We start from the raw sequence: 16,241 nt of genomic DNA, 5'->3' as shown, positions 1-16,241 counted from the left end.
CTTGCTCAACAAACCTCTCTTCGTCACGTGAAAGAAAGAGAGAATTGCCCTTCTGGAGGTGCACTACACGAAACCAGCAGCAAACGGCAGCATAATACGCAAAAGCGCTTTCAGGTACACACCGTGCAAAAGCAGGTGCTGAGGCGGAATAAGCGCCAGACAACACTGAGGTAACGTGGGGTAGAGCCTCAAAACTAGAATAGACGTATTGTACGTCATGATCAGGCACCAGTTCCGCCCCGGCAACACCAGTCGTCCAGTGTGGATCGTTACGTTCAGGTGTGTTTCCGGTTTGGAGAAAGGCAGGACGAGGAGGTCCGGTGGGGGCGCGAGGTCTGGGATCACCGGCCGGTCGTTGTTGTTGTTGATGCTCGACCCGAGGGCCACGACGACGTGGAGGTTGGCCTCCCCCGCGACCGCGTCTAGCCGGTTCGCCACGCTGTTGTCCATTACGATTCATGATGAAAACAGAAGAGATTAGATGAAAGGAGAAAGGGGAGAGTTGGAGATACAGAGTTCGCTGAAAAGAGAGAACAGAGCACCGTCTGATCTCAAGGGAAATGCAGTCGTTACAAATCCCACCCAATATATAAGTGAATACGAGGAATCACATTTTATACATCATTTTAAAATGAAAAAAAAATTAATTTTAAAAATGTTATTCTGAAAATAATTTTAATTTCTTTATTTCAACGTATCCATATCCTAAAAATCAATTTGAAAGTAAAAAATTGTCGACCAATCATTTTATATGTAATTTAAAAATAAATTATTACATTTTTAAACTCTACAAGTGAAATCAGTAGATTGACAAATGTCCTATAAAAATGTAATAAAATATTTAAAAAATAATTATTTAAAAAAAGAAAAAAATGATAAGTAAATAAAGACCTACTTATAACTTAATAAAGAATAAATTTAATAATTATTTTATTTTATTTCATTTCATTTCATTTGAGATTATATTATCTTTTATCAAACAATTTAATTATATTCAATATTTAATTTTAAATAAAATATCAAACATATTTTATAACTTAAATTTAAACCTTAATTTTTCAGTATTTATTTTTTCAACATTTAATTTTCAATTTATCAAATATAGCCTTAGAAAAGAAAAGGCTTAAAGCATGGTTTGACCGTGTGTGTATATATATATAACATTTCGGTATCTAAACTTTTTTTTATCTGGTTCAATTCAATAATGTTAGCGGTTTTAGAAAAATGACTTGACTTGTGACACCTATAAGAACATGCCACTTGAAAATTTTAGCCGATTTGAATGCGAAATGTTGCATCCACATGGATAAAAATTAATATATTCATATAAAAACTAAGAAAAACCCAAATATTTTAGTTCATACCAGTTCCTGGTCAACTAGACTGATGACTCTCTCTCTCTCTGGATTAATACCCCGCCCGATTTCTAATCTAGTTCAAACAACCAGCAAAGCATAGGATGAATCTTTAGAAAAGATATCCAGAGGCTGTAAGACCTGAACATGAAAATCCAAAGGGCACCAACCCTTCAGGCCAAGCTCATGGCTCAGAATCTTACAAACATGGAGGATAATAACATCTCCAAAAAAACAGACATAAACATAAGTGAACCAAGATCTCCTGAGCTTAACTCAGATTCATACAGTTACCCTTAAGAGGTGTTATTCAGCAAGTTCGGGGATTGAATCCCGGCAATCAGAATCCTTTCCCCTATACCTAGGTTAAGACCTCCTTTATACCGAAACTTGAATTCAGATTATCTATCTATAGCAAGACAAGTACATAACATGGGTCACTTGAGTTCAATAAGATCAAAGATATGCTTATAAAATTCCACAAATTAACTGAAAAAAAAGAAAGAAAGAAGGAACTGCCTTTCACAAGCTAAGCCTGGTAGTTGGAAAGAAAATAAGAGATAAATACATCAAACCCCCATAATGTCGTTATGATTAGTTTTACATTTAGAGTGACTGTGAAGCCGAACCTTCCATTTCGAATCTGCAGGCCTTTTTTTGTTCGCTTTATCCACAGCAACCCGACTTTTGAGCAGCTTGACTAGCTGCTGCTGAGTCTTGCTTATTAATTTTGAGTCCAGTAGGCTGTAACCGTAAAAACAAGGCATCCGTCATTTTGAGACCACGTAGTGGTTGAAGGGTTAATCAAGGTGAATAAAGAAAAATAAAAATTCCAAAGAAGAGAGAATACCTCAGCCTTGTTATCAGACTCTGTAAGCCTTTGCTTAATGTCGGTGGCTATTGAAAAGAAAACCTCCTCCACATTCAAATTCGTCTTTGCACTCTGCAGATTTCCATTGTTTTTGTAGTAGCCAAAAAAAAAAAAAAATGGTCAGTAGCATTACAAAAGAAAAGGTCAAGTCAGCAGCAACCATGCAACTTACAGTTTCGAAGAACTTGATACCATACTCATCAGCGAGGGCTTGACCCTTGGAGGTCGGCACAGCCTGGGAAAGAAGAGATTAATTCCGACTAGTACTCAAGAAATGTGTCTGGCTCATATGTATGTATATATATATGTACGAGGAATAAGGAGACCTAATGAACCAACAATCTAACCACCAATACAAACAAGATCTTCCGTAAAAACTTGTAAGGAAAAGTCTTACCCTTTTGCTCTCATCCATGTCAGCCTTGTTTCCAACCAGTATCTTGTTGACATTGTCTGAAGCATGTTGTTCAATATTGCGAATCCAATTCCGAATATCTGTAAAAGAATAGAAGCTGGTTCTATAAGACTCGCAAGAGATGTAGGAGACAATGTAAAGAAACTCCATTCCGACAGATAGAAATCCTAAACCATCCCAACAAAAGCAGCAATGACGAGAATCAACTATGCGATGAGGAGGATCCACTATTACTTTCATGCCTAACCCAATGAAGGAGACGAGCATGCAAATGACAGAAACCATTCAACAACAATGGCTTATGAATCTGTCTAATTTGACAATTTCACCTATATGCCAAATACAGAATTAATGAAGTTGGAAATTACTGTTGAAAGATGACTCATCAGTAACATCATAAACCAGCAAAATCCCCATGGCTCCACGGTAGTAAGCTGCAGAAGTATGAACGATTCTGTCATAATAATTTGAAAATAAAATATAAATCCAACCAGCAGAAGCCTATTCAAACCTGTTGTAATAGTTCGAAATCGCTCTTGACCAGCTGTATCCCAGATTTGCAATTTGACCCGCTTACCATCAAGCTCAATGGTTCTTATCTTAAAATCAATGCTGCCAAGGAAAATGGAACGGTCAATAAGAGAAAACGTTATACAAAGTTATCAAAACTTCTGAATCTTAGAGTATGAGCAGAATAGATGCCTCAACCGATATAATGTAGAGAAGTAAATGGAGGAATGAAAGCTAGGATTGCAGTATAGTAAATTCTATTCCATCCCCAGAATGTTGCAATTTTTTTTGCAAGTAACCAAATGGTGCAAATCATCCTCAGTTCTCCACGGTTAGTCACATTATTAAGTCCCTCTAACGCTACACTCTAAATGCTCCTCTTAGTATTCACACTTCTCAAGCCAAATGAAAAGAAACTGCAAAATGACTTTTACAAGTAATTTTCAGGAGTTTCTAGGGATACAAACCCGATAGTTGTTATGAAACTAGTAGTAAAGGAACCATCAGAAAAACGTAAAAGCAGACAACTCTTCCCCACACCTGCATAAATTCAAATGAGAAAATCACTGTCGGGAAAAATCAAAGCTTGAGAAAACTTAGCATGTTATTGACCTACAATGCCGGAACCGATAAAACCATTTTGCATGGTCCACATAAGCCCACGTTAGTTCCAGCTATTAAAAATAGAGAAATGAGATGACAACGGAAACTGCTGTTCGACACTAAAATAAAGCCAAATTGTTAGGCTGGAGTTAGAAGTTTCATTGCGAGAGAAGAAAGCCTAATATCTACCACATGCAACCATGCTGTTAAATACATGTTTGCATATAGGTATTTAGTGAAATATAAATGAACAAAAGCGTTGAAGGCTTTTTGAGTTAGCTTGGCCACAGTTCAGCACCTCAGCTTATTTCTAGCTCAAGAATGAGATTACATGATCATTCTCTTTAACTTGTATGATCAGCCATATACGGCATGCCTCTCTACGTCAAATCAACAAAAAAGTGTCAAATGTAACAAAAGCAATTCTGTTTCCTATGTTACATCGGGTTTAGTTAGTGTTTCAAAGCTTCCTATCATCAACTTTTCTATGGGACGGCACAACAAATGATCCATATGCAAGTCTCAGCATCAAGAATACATATAAAAGAACTTTACAATTAAGAAAATCAACAAAAGCATGTTCCTAACTTTTACCCCACCAAAAGTTCCGAATTGGTCATTCCCCTTTCAGCAGGTATAGGACACTTGCTAACTAATAAACATTTACTATAGAATCCTAGAAGCAGCCTCATGATAATAAAAAATTTCACATTCACACTATTCATAGGTCATATCCCAATATGTTATATATATATATATAACCTTAGCTAATCCAGTAAATATCTGCCACTTCCTATGTTACAATGAAATAAAGTTCCATCCATCATGATTCCAATCTGAATTTCCCAACATATCTAATGCTTATGAAAAATTAGCAATTAGTATGGCCAGAATAAAAATGAAGAAAAGCCATTTCTTTAAAACTAATGAAAAGCTCAAAATTGAAAACCCAATATAAATAATCAGAGTCATAAAATCTCAAACCAAATACCATACTGAATCCAAGTCTCTTTCACAACAAAATCTAAACACCAATAAATTAAAACCATAAAAAATAAAAGAAGATCAAAGCTTTTTCAATACCCATGTTCCATTTTTCAATGGTATAAAAAATCAATATTATTGCTTAACCCAATAAATGTTTTAAAAGAGCTTACCACTATCACCAATCAAAAGAAGCTTAATAAGGTAATCATAATCAGCCCGAGCTCTTGCCGGTGGTGCAGCCATGGATCCTCTCAAAAACCACACACACAAAAAAAATCCCAATTTAAAATAGAAAAATCTGATCTTTTCTCTTACTTATCTGCATTTATAAAACCAAAAAAAAACAAATCATTCCAAATTAAAATCAAAGAAAATAATTTTTTAAAAAATAAAATGAGATTAAAGTTGAGGAAAGGAGATGAGACAGAGAACCTAAGATGCAGAGGGTAGCAAGCAAATGAGACAGAGAGAGTCCAACTAATTTGGGAATTTGCCCTTTTTCATTTTTTCTGTTTTTGGATTTTCCTTTTTTCTTGTTCTTCACTTTTTGATTTAGTTTCTGCAATGTGATTGGCTCAAAGACCTTGTTTATATGAACTCGGCCACATGCTATTTTTTTTAAGCTATATATATATATTTTAAAATTTTTAAAAATTACATTTATCAAACAGTTTAATTATATTCTGTATTTTAAGTATTATATCAAACACATTTTATATTTAAATTCAATATTTCAATATTTATTTTTAGTTTATCAAACAATGTCTCTTTAAATTTTGAAAATTTCAAATAAGGATAAAATCGATGAAACTATTTGTCAACTAGTGGTCAATATTTTTGTTCAACGTAACATATCACTTCAGTTGATGAATTCGTTGACGTGTCATAATACGTCACCGATGACATGACATTTTAGGTTAAATTAATTAAAAAATATAAAAACATAACATTCTAAAAATGAAAATTTCTAAAAGAATATGAAATTTTTAATAAAATTTTAAAAAGTAGTAGAACTCAAAAAAAAAAATGATGGCTTATGTTTCAACGTCTCTATTCTCATAATATCTGTCACTTTTGCTCTCTTCTCTGTTTCTCTTTGAAGGCCGCTAATGGTTGGAGCAGCAAACTTGGATTTAGCAAGAGGCAATTGAGCTTGGGCTCGAGGAATTGTCCCAAAAGTTGGGTAGGGGTCAAGAGGCAACTTAGCTTGGGCTTGAACAATTGTTCGTAAAATATTAGACTTAAAAAATAAGTTCAGATAAAATAAATAGATCGGGTTAAGTTTGGACAAAGCTTGAATTATATCCAACCCGGTTTATTTTTTAATTTTGTAATGTATTTTATTATATTTGTATGTTATGTAACTTGTAACACAAATACAAAAAGTATATAGTAATAGAAAATACTAAAATAGAAACCTTAAAAAGTTATTTATATGTAAATTTTGAATAAATTAAAAAATATATAAACTTTAAATTTTAAATTAAAATTAATATAAATATACTTTAAAATTTTATAAGTGTTTAAATTTTGGTTAAAACCGAATTAACTAATCGAATCAATCTAATTCGGTTGGAGGTCGGTTAATAATTTTTTGAAAATTCGGTTATAGATTAATTCGGTTCGAAATCGGGTAAACAATTGAACTTAATAATTAATAATATAAATTATATGTAGTTTTAATTCAGATAATTCGATCAAATGAAAATTAGCATTTTTTATATGTTTTATACTTGTTTTAACTAAAAAATAAAAACATATAAATTTCAGTTAATTTGGTTAATTTTATTTTGGTTCGATTAATTTTTTTAAAATTTGCATTTATTTTTATTTATTTATCATTATTATGGCTTGTCTCCTAGCTTTTTTCAATCTCCCCCACCTTTAACTTCTGTCGGAAGTCAAATAACAGAGGTCATTTTTGTTAGAAAATGAAAAGCATTGAAGAACATTTTGAGTTAAAAATTTTAAAAATAATTTTTGAAAAATAAAAATATATAAAAATTTAAAAATAATAATTTTTTTTCCTAAAATGTTCAAATTCATATAAACATAAAAAAATAAAAAATCAAATATTAAATTCATATAAGACCACAACATAACAATAATACTAAACTCAATCCAAACTTCGCCCAAATTTGACCTGAACCAATATGTACTTACAACATTTGTCATAAAGTTGACTAATACTATGAAGATTATGCTTAAGACCTATGATGTAAAGTACACTTTTAATAAGTGTTGAATAATATATACTAAAGGAACCGATACCCTTGGTTTGTCATTTGAACTTGTCACCAAATATAACTTCTCATTCATCTTTTGACATTGATCCATGGAATGAATTTTGTCTTCAGTTATGTGTATTGGTCATCCACTATCAAAGCATCATGATATCTTCTTTAAAGTGTTGACCTTGTAGCAATGCTCCCTCTCCTACAAACACAAGATCAAACTTTGGATTATTTTTTTGTACCCAAATTTTCTTGGATCCTTTGACATCGATTCCAACAACTTTTTTTATTAGGATTTTCTCATTTTGAGTTTTGTTTATTCCTATAAAAATTCGTACACTTTTGCTAAGTTTCCCTCTATAAATGACTTCCAAAGATAAATTTACTTATCATGACCCTTCTGGTAACAATGGATATAAGATAACGAAGCATCATAAATTAAGCTAATAGTTTAACAAAGAAGTTTTTAAATTAACTTTCTTTTTGAAAATTCTTATAGCTCAAACCATCTTTGTAAAAGAAAGCATTTTGTGTCTCAAGCATCTCATTCAATTTTTTATGCCTTATATGAAACTTAGAAAAGGAGTTATGCAAAGTCGGTTTTTTTTAGTTAAATCATCAATTTCTACTCGCATTTTAGGAAACCGTCAATAGAGAACTATCATTGATGTTGATTATTATCTTCAATATACACTAAACAATTTATAGTGCTTCAACCTCGAATGCCTACCTCCACTATTTTAGCTTACCACTGTTGAAAAGTCAAAAATGGTGGGAGGTGCAATTGGCACCGAAAGAAGAAAGTAAAAAGTGGTTGGCAAGTTGAGTTTAAAGTTGAATGGTATAATTGCAATTTTGGTCCCTAATTTTTTAGGCCATTTGCAAGTTAGTCCCTGAACCTCAACTATAAATAGGCCTAACCATTTCTCATTTCAACCATCCCAACCAATCTTTCTCTCTTAGTTTTCTCTCTTCTCCCATTTGAGAATTCTTAAGGAATTCTATTTGTTTGTAATATTTTGGAGATAGTAAAGTTATCATCTGGTGTTAGTGCCCGAGGACGTAGGTATAATTTACCGAACCTCGTTAAATCTCTTGTGTTCTTTCTTGTCCTATTTTTCTTTCAATATTTGAGGGTATAATAGTAGTATTTAATTGTGCTATTAAATTACTATAGAAGGGATATTCTGTCTAAGGAAAGACTTGGTATTTAAGAGATCCATGTGATCCACCTCTCTTCCCTGGGAATTGAACTTTGTGTGATTTTTTAGTACAATAATTTACACGCTTCCGACCCTATTGGAACAACAAGTGGTATCAAGAGCCGAAGGTTAATCGTAGTATGCTCTGTGGTTGCAGTTTAAACTGATCTTCCACATCAGAAAAGATTTCCTTAGGTATATTGAAAGATTATGGAGAAAACGGTCGGTGTAGGAGCTTCAACATCGTCCATGTGGACAAGAACGACAATTGCAAATGCAAGATTGGCCGTGGAGATCTTTGATGGCACGGGCCATTTTGGTATGTGGCAAAGTGAGGTTCTAGATGCCCTTTTTCAGCAGGGTCTAGACATTGCCATTGATGAAGAGAAACCAGATGATGTACAGGAGAAAGATTGGAAGGCGATCAATCGGTTGGCATGTGGCACAATTCGATCATGCCTTTCTCGAGAGCAGAGGTATGCTTTTTCAAAGGAGACTTCTGCAAATAAGTTGTGGGTGGCACTTGAAGAAAAATTTTTGAAGAAAAACAGTCAAAATAAGCTCCACTTGAAGAAAAGACTGTTTCACTTCACATACGTCCCAAGTACCACAATGAATGATCACATCACCAAATTTAATCAGTTAGTCACTGATTTGCTGAATATGGATGAGACATTCAAAGATGAAGATTTGGCTTTGATGCTATTGGGGTCACTTCCTGAGGAGTTTGAGTTCCTAGAAACTACTCTACTTCATGGCAGGAGTGATATATCTCTGAGCGAAGTCTGTGCGGCCTTATACAGTTATGAACAGAGAAAGAAGGACAAACAGAAAAACTCAATCAGAGATACAGAAGCTTTAGTAGTCCGAGGTCGTTCATACACTCGGAAGAAAACTCAAAAGGGGAGATCAAAGTCAAAGTCCAGACTCGGGAAAGATGAATGTGCTTTTTGTCATGAGAAAGGCCACTGGAAGAAAAATTGTCCAAAGCTGAAGAATAAGGGAAAAGCTGCTGTAGATGCTTGTGTTGCTAAGCATGATACTAGTGACTCTGAACTATCACTGGTTGCATCATCATCGTCGTTCCATTCAGATGAGTGGATATTGGATTCGGGTTGTACCTATCATATGTCCCCTAACCGGGAGTGGTTCTCTGATTTAGTAGAACTAAATGGAGGAGTTGTTTATATGGGCAATGACAATGCCTGTAAAACTGTTGGGATAGGTTCAATCCAATTAAAGAATCAAGATGGATCAACCAGAGTTCTGACTGATGTTCGGTACGTGCCCAGTTTGAAGAAAAATCTCATCTCATTGGGAGCCTTGGAATCCAATGGTTCAGTTGTTACTATGAGAGATGGGATTTTGAAAGTGACATCTGGCGCACTTGTGATATTGAAGGGCATCAGGAAAAATAACTTGTATTACTACCAAGGTAGTACAGTTATTGGAGCAGTCGCTGCAGCTTCCGGTAACAAAGACTTGGACTCAATGCAGTTGTGGCATATGAAGTTGGGACATGCCAGCGAAAAATCCTTACAAATTCTGGCAAAGCAAGGATTGTTGAAAGGTGCAAAGGCTTGCAAATTAAAATTTTGTGAGCACTGTGTTCTGGGAAAGCAAAAGAGAGTGAAATTCGGCACTGCTATCCATAATACAAAAGGTATTTTGGAATATATTCACTCAGATGTGTGGGGGCCTTCCAAAACACCTTCGTTGGGAGGAAAACACTACTTTGTTACTTTTGTTGATGACTTTTCCAGAAGAGTTTGGGTGTATACCATGAAAACTAAAGATGAAGTGCTTGGAGTTTTTCTTAAATGGAAAACTATGATCGAAAACCAGACTGGCAAGAAAATCAAGCGGCTTAGGACGGACAATGGAGGGGAATATAAAAGTGATCCGTTCTTCGATGTGTGCCAAGAGTATGGTATTGTTCGACACTTCACAGTTAGGGATACACCACAGCAGAATGGATTGGCAGAGCGTATGAATCGAACATTGCTGGAGAAAGTTCGATGTATGTTGTCCAATGCTGGGTTGGGCAAGCAATTTTGGGCTGAGGCTGTGACATACGCTGGCCATCTTGTTAATCGTTTGCCATCATCTGCATTAGAAAGAAAAACTCCTATGGAGGTATGGTCTGGAAAACCGGCTACAGATTATGATTCCTTACATGTGTTTGGATCCACTGCATATTACCATGTGAATGAGTCAAAGTTAGATCCGAGGGCAAAGAAAGCTCTCTTTATGGGAATCACTTTTGGAGTGAAGGGATTTCGTCTTTGGTACTTAAGCACAAAGAAAATGATCTGTAGCAGAGATGTTATCTTTGATGAATCTGCCACATTGAAAAAGGTAGCAGATAAAAATATTCAGACGAGCAATACTCCACAGCAGGTGGAGTGTACTCCAAAACAGGTGGAGTTTGAGCAGATGGGGATTTGCCCAGTTAATAAGTCTAATTCTCCAGCCACAATGGAGGAATTAGAGGTTGAAGAGGTTCTGACCCAAGAACCACTAAGTACACCAGAACCAGTTGCAGTTGCAAGGCCACGGAGAGAAATTCGTAAACCTGCTCGATTTACTAATATGGTGGCCTACGCCCTTCCCGTTGTTGATGATATTCCTATCACTTATCAAGAAGCAATGCAAAGCTTAGAAAGTGATAAATGGAAAAGCGCCTTGGATGAAGAAATGCAGTCTCTCCGGAAGAACAATACTTGGGAGTTGGCGCAATTACCGAAAGATAAAAGGGCAATCGGATGCAAGTGGGTATTCGCAAAGAAAGATGGATCTCCTAGCAAGAAGGATATTCGCTACAAGGCAAGATTGGTAGCTAAAGGCTACGCTCAGAAGGAGGGAATTGACTACAATGATGTATTTTCCCCTGTTGTGAAGCATTCCTCCATTAGAATTTTGTTGGCCTTGGTAGCACAGTTGAATTTGGAGCTAGCTCAACTTGATGTTAAGACGGCTTTCTTGCATGGTGAGTTAGAAGAGGAGATCTATATGACTCAGCCCGAAGGATACACAGATGCTGGTGGTAGAAATTGGGTTTGTAAGCTGAACAAATCGCTATATGGATTGAAGCAATCCCCGAGGCAGTGGTACAAGCGATTTGATAGCTTTATGAGAAGGCAGAAGTACACAAGAAGCAAATATGACAATTGTGTATATTTGCAGAAGCTGCATGACGGATCTTTCATTTATCTACTCTTGTATGTTGATGATATGTTAATCGCTTCGAAGAGCCAAAATGAGATAGATAAGCTGAAGGCTCAGTTGAATCAAGAGTTCGAGATGAAAGATCTAGGTGAGGCCAAGAAGATTCTCGGCATGGAGATAAGTAGAGATAGACCGAGAGGCAAGCTCTGTTTAAATCAGAAGCAATATCTGAAAAAGGTATTACAATGTTTTGGTGTAAATGAAAACACAAAACATGTAAGTACCCCACTTGCTTCTCATTTGAAACTTAGTGCTCAATTATCTCCGAAGACTGAAGATGAAAGAGAATATATGGCGAAAGTCCCATATGCTAATGCAGTTGGGAGTTTGATGTATGCGATGGTGTGTACGAGGCCTGACATTTCACAAGCTGTTGGAGTTGTGAGCAGGTATATGCATGATCCTGGAAAAGGACATTGGCAAGCTGTGAAATGGATTCTACGGTATCTTCGAAAAACCGTAGATGTTGGTTTAATTTTTGAACAGGATGAAGCACTTGGTCAGTTTGTAGTTGGATATGTTGATTCCGACTTTGCTGGTGATTTAGATAAACGTCGTTCAACTACGGGGTATCTGTTTACTCTTGCGAAAGCCCCAGTGAGTTGGAAGTCTACCTTACAGTCTACAGTAGCTGTGTCTACTACAGAGGCAGAATATATGGCAGTTACAGAAGCTGTTAAGGAGGCTATTTGGCTTAATGGATTATTGAAAGACTTGGGAGTTGTTCAAAGTCACATTAGTCTATATTGTGACAGTCAGAGTTCTATTCATTTAGCGAAAAATCAAGTCTATCATTCAAGAACCAAGCATATCGACGTAAGATATCACTTTGTGCGGGAAGTCTTTGAAAAAGGAAAAATTCTACTTCAGAAGATTCCGACAGCAGATAATCCCGCAGATTTGATGACCAAGGTGGTAACAACAATCAAGTTTAATCATTGTTTGAACTTGATTAACATCCTGAGAATTTGAACACCTTTAGGTGTATGGCGCTCGAGAGCGCATTTGGAGGCACTACAAAAGATAGCTTTATCAAATTTGGGGAGTTGAAGGAAGTGTGTGAAGATGTGATTATCCTAATCAAATCTTCAAGGTGGAGATTGTTGAAAAGTCAAAAATGGTGGGAGGTGCAATTGGCACCGAAAGAAGAAAGTAAAAAGTGGTTGGCAAGTTGAGTTTAAAGTTGAATGGTATAATTGCAATTTTGGTCCCTAATTTTTTAGGCCATTTGCAAGTTAGTCCCTGAACCTCAACTATAAATAGGCCTAACCATTTCTCATTTCAACCATCCCAACCAATCTTTCTCTCTTAGTTTTCTCTCTTCTCCCATTTGAGAATTCTTAATGAATTCTATTTGTTTGTAATATTTTGGAGATAGTAAAGTTATCATCTGGTGTTAGTGCCCGAGGACGTAGGTATAATTTACCGAACCTCGTTAAATCTCTTGTGTTCTTTCTTGTCCTATTTTTCTTTCAATATTTGAGGGTATAATAGTAGTATTTAATTGTGCTATTAAATTACTATAGAAGGGATATTCTGTCTAAGGAAAGACTTGGTATTTAAGAGATCCATGTGATCCACCTCTCTTCCCTGGGAATTGAACTTTGTGTGATTTTTTAGTACAATAATTTACACGCTTCCGACCCTATTGGAACAACAACCACAACTAAAGGTTCTCTTCAATTCACTAATTGGTATCTTTCAAGGATAAGGTATATCCTTTACAAGACACTATCTTTTGAATAGGTAGAATAGAACTGCTTTCCCTTAAGGTTTTCTACCCAAAACCTTAAGTAAACCCTCATAGATTGAGAAATAAAAATTGAATGAATGAAGTACTTTTTAAAGGAAAATATACAATGATTTAGCTCTCAACAATACAAACTAACGCTTGAAAGAACGATTATGAAATAAACCCACAAGTGTTTATAAGAAAATGTGTATAGCAAATGAAATATTTGGATTTTTGCTCTTTGAACTATGTAAGATTGTTTCTTGTCTTCATTTGATTGTCCTTGGATCATATTTATATCCTCTCATTTTTTTTGAGATGTTAGAGTCGTTGGAGAGAGTTTCTAATTGTTGGAAGCATTAATTCTGCACATTTAATGCAGTTTGCAAGTCTATGTCTCGAGAGATATAACAGATGTCTTGAGACATTGCTAAAAAATATAGCCATTAAAAGACAACGTGTCTTGAAACAATGAAGAGATGTCTCAAGACATCAGTAACATGTTTCAAGATACCTAGAGCATGTCCTGAGACTTTGCTCCCTTGGAGCAAAACTTTAGCTACTAACTTGCTTGTCTCGAGATTTTTATGGCAAGTCTTAAGACCTTGCCTCAATGAAGTAAAGTTTTGCTGACTAACTTGCATGTCTCGAGACATATAATCTTGTAACTTGAGATATTGTTGAGAAACTTTGCTGTTTTGGCTTAGATACATTTTTAAAAGATTTGAGAGTACTAAAAAACTTTTGTAAATCTTCTAATTTGCTTTTGAGTTTATAACACTTGATGATTTAAGTGTTATCAAAATGACTTTCGCAAAAAAGATTAAGAGAATTTTAGAATTTATTTTTATATGAAAACATTTGAAAATCAAAGCTAAAAGGAAGTATAAGGATTAAATTTTATCAAAATGAAGCGTGAGGATTAAATCCACAATTACCGCATAGTACGTAGATGCTGTGCAAATAACGAATATTGTTTAGAATTTATTAATTATAATACATAATAAATATTTCTAGAACCTAAACATACACATTTATACCCTAATAAATCATAGAAATTCTAATCAACAAAAAAAAATTTAAAATCCAAATATTTATAAAAATTCCAAATAATATTTTATTAAAATTATAAAAAATTAAAAATAAAAATTCTAAAAAAATTCTAAAGAATATATAAAAAAAAGTTAAAATTTCTAAAACAATAATTTCTGGGACAATAAGTAAATTAACCATTCAACTTTATTATACTCTAAAATCGAATTAGTTATATGGTAACAAGATGGTAATTTGCCATGTTTAATTGTTTTAATTTAACTCAAACAATTTTACTCGATTCGAATTTCATTTCACTCGATTTGATTCTAAAAAATTTCAAATTGAGTTAGAATGATAAAACGGGACTCGTCAACTCGATCAACTCAAAAAATTTTTACTTGTTTAAACCCGATTCGATCGAACACTCACCCCTAAAGGTGTCCATACATATACTTGCTTTTACACCATAATTTACACGACCTCATTAACTAGATCATTACCGTTATTTACATAGCTTAAGTTACACGAATCAGTCGCAAAGTTATCTAAATAGAGAGATGAGTTGAATTACAAGATCAAGAAGCGTACATATATGAAACAATTGTTAAGTAGAAATGAATGGGCGGTTGGGTGCGGTGTGGTGCATTTAACTTACTTTTTGTTTCCCGTTATAATATCGCTATATTACCTAATCTAGCCGCCACCGCTATTTTTATGCTAATAGCAGGTAAACACACTACACATTTAAACCCACCCTAAAGTATTTGAGCCATCCACTTTCAACCAAGGTTCATTGGTATTTACAAATTCAAATGCATCTTTCATTCACAACCTAAGATCTCAAGCTCAATTACAAATGCCCTTGTGTCTCAAACCATACATATATGAAACATTAGTAGCACATGGCGTCAACTCAAACAGAGAACATTAGAAATGACCTCAAAGTCGTCATCGCAAAAGGCCTCTACTCAAAAGCAGAACAAAGAGGCTTTAACTCAACCTTACACTCATTTACAGTGTATTTAAGAGCATCATCTTTGGATAATGTTTGTATACTCCAAATGTAATATTCAGGCGCAGCAGTATCACAATGAGAAACCTTGGGAATACTGCTGCACAACCACTAGGCTAACAGTGTCAAATTTATGCACAAATATGTCACACATTTACACCAATAGCAATTAGAATCAAAGGAGCTGCATAGTACAGTAATAAAAACCAAGAAAATGAAACTATTGAACTATTCTAACATAAACCTAACACTGACCATTTATCAAGAAACAAGGCAAACATAGTCATACTTATACACACATGAAAAATGTATATGAAACCGCAAAAACAAAACCCAATTGCCTAAATTCCATTAAAAACCAGTATTCAGTCCAATCAAATCATCACTCTTCACTGAGCAATACGAAAATCAAATTCAGTCATGACTCGTGCACACATACAGATGATGACACGAATTGCTAGGACACCATGAAAAGCCAAAATGTTCTGCTAATCACCACCGTCAAACAACCAAATAATTACACAGATAAGAACATACCCAAAAAGAACCTGAAGGCAAAAGGGGTTCCAGCAATGACGGCAGCGGCGGCAACGTAGAACCCAGAAGAGTGCAAGCTTTGTTGAGAGTAAAAGCCTGTGGTGGAGTCGTGAGAGCGGCGGTGAGAGAATTGAGGAGCAGTAGAGGAAAGGAGAAAGTTCAGCAACATAAACCTAAACCATGATTTGATTCTGAAATTGTTGTGAACCTTTAAATTCTTAATAATTCAAGCATCAAAGATTCTAAGTTTTTGGCATTTGATCAACTACAAAAGAGTAACCACATAAATTGCCCACTAACCAACAAATTAGCAATAATAAAAAATAGGGTAAATATACATTTGGTACCTACACTTGACTTCAAGGTTCAAATTTGTACTCAAGTTTTTTTTATTCAATTAGGTACCTGAACTTGGCTTATTGGTTCAAATTGGTACCTGGTTACTTGGTTTTAAACTCATTAGTATGTAAAAATGGTGTATCCTGGCCTGCACAAAATTGATTTATTGAAGTAAAAGGAC

General features: G+C 34.9%; 1 protein-coding gene across 1 annotated transcript; it reads right to left on the bottom strand.

The window, feature by feature from the left end:
* Positions 1-1,779: 1,779 nt before the first annotated feature.
* LOC107886195 (ras-related protein RABE1c) lies at positions 1,780-5,345 on the bottom strand. Its single transcript, XM_016810065.2, has 9 exons — positions 5,174-5,345; positions 4,912-5,060; positions 3,619-3,691; positions 3,153-3,253; positions 3,010-3,075; positions 2,624-2,721; positions 2,399-2,461; positions 2,206-2,298; positions 1,780-2,099 (listed from the first exon to the last, which is right to left on the bottom strand). Exons 2-9 carry the CDS (start codon positions 4,982-4,984, stop codon positions 2,022-2,024), a joined length of 645 nt encoding a protein of 214 aa, XP_016665554.1. The 5' UTR covers positions 4,985-5,060; positions 5,174-5,345; the 3' UTR covers positions 1,780-2,021.
* Positions 5,346-16,241: the final 10,896 nt, after the last annotated feature.

The sequence above is a fragment of the Gossypium hirsutum genome, chromosome A13 (genome assembly GCF_007990345.1).
Source record: "Gossypium hirsutum isolate 1008001.06 chromosome A13, Gossypium_hirsutum_v2.1, whole genome shotgun sequence".
Taxonomy (NCBI): domain Eukaryota; kingdom Viridiplantae; phylum Streptophyta; class Magnoliopsida; order Malvales; family Malvaceae; genus Gossypium; species Gossypium hirsutum.
Note: the sequence above shows the minus strand (reverse complement) of the source record. Positions and strands in the feature narration are given on the sequence as shown.